The sequence below is a fragment of the Coregonus clupeaformis genome, chromosome 38, assembly GCF_020615455.1.
Source record: "Coregonus clupeaformis isolate EN_2021a chromosome 38, ASM2061545v1, whole genome shotgun sequence".
In the NCBI taxonomy this organism is placed as follows: Eukaryota; Metazoa; Chordata; class Actinopteri; order Salmoniformes; family Salmonidae; genus Coregonus; species Coregonus clupeaformis.
Window position 1 is genome coordinate 3,631,205 of NC_059229.1, and position 5,724 is coordinate 3,636,928.

The 5,724-nt window shown below is 46.0% G+C and overlaps 1 protein-coding gene across 1 annotated transcript; it reads left to right on the forward strand.

The window, feature by feature from the left end:
- The first annotated feature begins 387 nt into the window (after window positions 1-387).
- On the forward strand, window positions 388-762 carry LOC121553890 (histone H2B). Its single transcript, XM_041867273.2, has one exon. The coding sequence runs from the start codon at window positions 388-390 to the stop codon at window positions 760-762; it is 375 nt and encodes a 124-aa protein (XP_041723207.1).
- The last annotated feature ends 4,962 nt before the right edge of the window (window positions 763-5,724 follow it).

A 5,724-nucleotide genomic window follows, 5' to 3' on the forward strand; every position in this document is an offset into this window, starting at 1 on the left:
ATAGTGGAATTTGGACAACATAAAGCCACCACGAGTCGGTAGACGTGGCTCGAAAAGAGGGGGACAGCGCGCACACACACACACACAGTCCAAAATGGGAGCCCTATGTCTGACGGTGCCAAAGTGGGCAATTTTATCACCAGCATTATTTGGCACAACAATCGTGCCATTTGGACACCTATTAAAGCCCCCCTTTTGAAACACACAATTCCCCATCGGTCACAGAGCATAGACTATAGAGAGGAGGGAGGGAGGGAGGGAGGGAGGGAGGGAGGGAGCAAGCAGGGGAGTGTCTACGGCCGCTGACTTTGCTTAGCTTCCTCTTCATAAGACGGGTAAGCGCCCTTCACCCCCTCATTCGTTTCTGAGAAGCAACGAGACATCATCATGCCCGAGCCAGCAAAGTCAGCGCCCAAGAAGGGCTCCAAGAAAGCCGTCACCAAGACCGCAGGGAAAGGCGGCAAGAAGCGCAGAAAGTCCAGGAAGGAGAGTTACGCCATCTACGTGTACAAAGTCCTGAAGCAGGTCCACCCCGACACCGGCATCTCCTCCAAGGCCATGGGAATCATGAACTCCTTCGTGAACGACATCTTCGAGCGTATCGCCGGAGAGTCCTCTCGCCTGGCCCACTACAACAAGCGTTCTACCATCACCTCCAGGGAGATCCAGACCGCGGTACGCCTGCTACTCCCCGGTGAACTTGCCAAACACGCCGTGTCCGAGGGCACCAAGGCCGTAACCAAGTACACCAGCTCCAAGTAAACAGCGCATTTGGACTGCTCTACTAACCCAAAGGCTCTTTTAAGAGCCACCCACTCTGTCAGTAAAAAAAGCAATTCCATCGCCACCGAATGAATGCGTAGGTAGGCTGCGTTACATTGTACGACCGCGGTTACATTATATCATTGTTTAATGGGCGCCGCGTGCCGCCTCGGAGAGCGGCTACATTGTATCATTGTTTAATGGGCGGCGCGCGCCTGCTCAGAGAGCGGCTACATTGTATCATTTCCCCTGGCCGTTCCAGCGTAGGGGTTTAGCGCGCCTTTTTTGGTGTCTTTGCGCGCTGAATAGTAACCCATGTTTGTCGGGCTCCATTCCAGGTGAAGGCAATGTAAAATGGCACCATTTGACAAAGGGTGTAAATAAATAAATCAAAAAGGCAGTAAGTTGGGTTTGATTGGAAAGAAATTCCTTTTATCATCTAATGAGCAGATAGTCATTTTGAGTTGACTTCCTGAATCGGTAGGACAAGGATGGAGTGAATGGATGCTCAATCATTGGACTATACCCTAATGATGTGAACGAGAATGATGATGGCAAGAATAAAAGGTGGTGAATAATATGAATGTATATTATATAGATATATATATATGAACGTAGCCCTTTGGCCTACAGGTCATTTCCGGTCAAGGTCGCATCATCCATGTAGTCCCCCCTGTAGCTCAGTTGGTAGAGCACAGCGCTTACAACGCCAGGGTTGCGGGTTTGTTTCCCACGGGGGCCAGTATGAAAATGTACGCACTCACTTACCTGTAAGTGGCTCTGGATAAGAGCGTCTGCTACATGACTCAAAATGTCCACGTAGTGTATTTTCCTTCCTACTACACTCACGAGGCAACAGGATAAAAGGCAGTGGCTTCCACGTGACAAAGTGGGGATATGAATGTGTCTGTAGGCCAAGTCACAGTATAACACAGTGAAGGAGTTAGTGAGTGTGATAGTCGTTGGAGCAGTAGTGGATTCCAATGAGAGAGAGAGTGAGTGAGAGAGAGAGAGTGTGAATGAGTGAGTGAGTGAGAGAGAGACTGAGTGAGTGAGAGAGAGAGAGTGTGTGAGTGAGTGAGAGAGAGAGTGAGAGAGAGAGAGAGACTGAGAGACTGAGTGAGTGAGAGAGAGAGAGTGTGTGAGTGAGTGAGTGAGAGAGAGACTGAGTGAGTGAGAGAGAGTGTGTGAGTGAGTGAGAGAGAGAGTGAGAGAGAGACTATACAACTTCCGTCTCGCTTCCGCATTGTCTCCGTGCTGCTGTGCTGTTTGTTGCTACTTGGCTACCTGCCAAACTATTCACGTTTTACTTTTAATAAACGTTTAATCAATCTCTGTGTTCAACAAATTTACCAACTTTTTAGTTTTGTCCTCACTCATCTTTTTTCGTTAAACTTTTTCACCCCGGACGTTTTATCCCGAGACAGAAGAGTCATTTTCCTGTGCGTTTTAGCTGCCAACTTTACTTTATTTTCCATCGCAACTTTTTTCCCTTATTCAACTTTTTCACTCGGACGCTTTATCTGGACATGGTTCGTCAACATCTTCAACAGCCGAAGCTAAGTAGTAACATTAACATGATGTCTTCTAATTGCAGTCGCTGTACTCATAATATACAGGAGAACGATCGCCTTACGGCGAGAATAGCTGTGCTACAAGCCCAGCTTCAGACGCAATCGTTAGGCAAGGGTAATTTCAGTGTAGGAAAGGAAGAAACAGCGTCTGTGCCACCAGTAAGTACAGACAGTAACGTTAGTATAAATCCCCCGCACAGTCCCCGCAGCCGGACAACTTTCTCATGGCTTCTGGAGGGAAATACTGTTGGAATGCTCAACCGGTGTCGCTCATTCAGCCGACAGAAACCTTCAACCGGTTTTTCCCCATTATGTAGCGAGTCGGAGTCTGAGTCTGAGTCTTCTCTTGTCTCTACTCCTCCCGTTACGGGGTCTGAGACGCCGAAGGCTCCCACCATTAGCTCTGACAAATTGAAAACCCTAGTCATTGGCGACTCCATTACCCGCAGTATTAGACTTAAAACGAATCACCCAGCGATCATACACTGTTTACCAGGGGGCAGGGCTACCGACGTTAAGGCTAATCTAAAGATGGTGCTGGCTAAAGCTAAAACTGGCGAGTGTAGAGAGTATAGAGATATTGTTATCCACGTCGGCACCAACGATGTTAGGATGAAACAGTCAGAGGTCACCAAGTGCAACATAGCTTCAGCGTGTAAATCAGCTAGAAAGATGTGTCGGCATCGAGTAATTGTCTCTGGCCCCCTCCCAGTTAGGGGAAGTGACGAGCTCTACAGCAGAGTCTCAGCACTCAATCGCTGGTTGAAAACTGTTTTCTGCCCCTCCCAAAAGATAACATTTGTGGATAATTGGCCCTCTTTCTGGGACTCACCCACAAACAGGACCAAGCCTGACCTGCTGAGGAGTGACGGACTCCATCCTAGCTGGAGGGGTGCTCTCCTCTTATCTACCAACATAGATAGGGCTCTAACTCCTCTAGCCCCACAGTGAAATAGGGTGCAGGCCAGGCAGCAGGCTGTTAGCCAACCTGCCAGCTTAGTGGAGTCTGCCAATAGCATAGTCAGTGTAGTCAGCTCAGCCATACCCATTGAGACTGTGTCTGTGCCTCGACCTAGGTTGGGCAAAACTAAACATGGCGGTGTTCACCCCTAGCAATCTTATTAGGATAAAGACCTCCTCCATTCCTGCCATTATTGAAAGAGATCGTGATACCTCACATCTCAAAATAGGGTTACTTCATGTTAGATCCCTCACTTCAAAGGCAGTCATAGTCAATGAACTAATCACTGATCATAATCTTGATGTGATTGGCCTGACTGAAACATGGCTTAAGCCTGATGAATTTGCTGTGTTAAATGAGGCCTCACCTCCTGGTTACACTAGTGACCATATTCCCGTGCATCCCGCAAAGGCGGAGGTGTTGCTAACATTTACGATAGCAAATTTCAATTTACAAAAAAAAAATGGCGTTTTCATCTTTTGAGCTTCTAGTCATGAAATCTATGCAGCCTACTCAATCACTTTTATAGCTACTGTTTACAGGCCTCCTGGGCCATATACAGCGTTCCTCTCTGAGTTTCCTGAATTCCTATCAGACCTTGTAGTCATAGCAGATCATATTCTAATTTTTGGTGATTTTAATATTCACATGGAGAAGTCCACAGACCCACTCCAAAAGTCTTTCGGAGCCATCATCGACTCAGTGGGTTTTGTCCAACATGTCTCTGGACCTACTCACTGCCACAGTCATACTCTGGACCTAGTTTTGTCCCATGGAATAAATGTTGTAGATCTTAATGTTTTTCCACAAAATCCTGGACTATCGGACCACCATTTTATTACGTTTGCAATCGCAACAAATAATCTGCTCAGACCCCAACCAAGGAGCATCAAAAGTCGTGCTATAAATTCTCAGACAACACAAAAATTCCTTGATGCCCTTCCAGACTCCTTCTGCCTACCCAAGGACGTCAGAGGACAAAAATCAGTTAACCACTTAACTGAGGAACTCAATTTAACCTTGCGCAATACCCTAGATGCAGTTGCACCCCTAAAAACGAAAAACATTTGTCATAAGAAACTAGCTCCCTGGTATACAGAAAATACCCGAGCTTTGAAGCAAGCTTCCAGGAAATTGGAACGGAAATGGCGCCACACCAAACTGGAAGTCTTCCGACTAGCTTGGAAAGACAGTACCGTGCAGTACCGAAGAGCCCTCACTGCTGCTCGATCATCCTACTTTTCCAACTTAATCGAGGAAAATAAGAATAATCCAAAATTTCTTTTTGATACTGTTGCAAAGCTAACTAAAAAGCAGCATTCCCAAGAGAGGATGGCTTTCACTTCAGCAGTAATAAATTCATGAACTTCTTTGAGGAAAAGATCATGACCATTAGAAAGCAAATTACGGACTCCTCTTTGAATCTGCGTATTACTCCAGGGCTTAGCTGTCCTGGATCTGCGCAGATTTGCGAGGGCCTGGGATCGGGAGAGACACTTAAGTGTTTTAGTACTATATCTCTTGACACAATGATGAAAATAATCATGGCCTCTAAACCTTCAAGCTGCATACTGGATCCTATTCCTACTAAACTGCTGAAGGAGCTGCTTCCTGTGCTTGGCCCTCCTATGTTGAACATAATAAACAGCTCTCTATCCACCGGATGTGTACCAAACTCACTAAAAGTGGCAGTGATAAAGCCTCTCTTAAAAAAGCCAAACCTTGACCCGGAAAATATAAAAACTATCGGCCTATATCGAATCTTCCATTCCTCTCAAAAATTTTAGAAAAAGCTGTTGCGCAGCAACTCACTGCCTTTCTGAAGACAAACAATGTATACGAAAATGCTTCAGTCTGGTTTTAGACCCCATCATAGCACTGAGACTGCACTTGTGAAGGTGGTAAATGACCTTTTAATGGCGTCAGACCGAGGCTCTGCATCTGTCCTCGTGCTACTAGACCTTAGTGCTGCCTTTGACACCATCGATCACCACATTCTTTTGGAGAGACTGGAAACCCAAATTGGTCTACACGGACAAGTTCTGGCCTGGTTTAGATCTTACCTGTCGGAAAGATATCAGTTTGTCTCTGTGAATGGTCTGTCCTCCGACAAATCAACTGTACATTTCGGTGTTCCTCAAGGTTCCGTTTTAGGACCACTATTGTTTTCACTATATATTTTACCTCTTGGGGATGTTATTCGAAAACATAATGTTAACTTTCACTGCTATGCGGATGACACACAGCTGTACATTTCAATGAAACATGGTGAAGCCCCAAAATTGCCCTCGCTAGAAGCCTGTGTTTCAGACATAAGGAAGTGGATGGCTGAAAACTTTTTACTTTTAAACTCGGACAAAACAGAGATGCTTGTTCTAGGTCCCAAGAAACAAAGAGATCTTCTGTTAAATCTGACAATTCATCTTG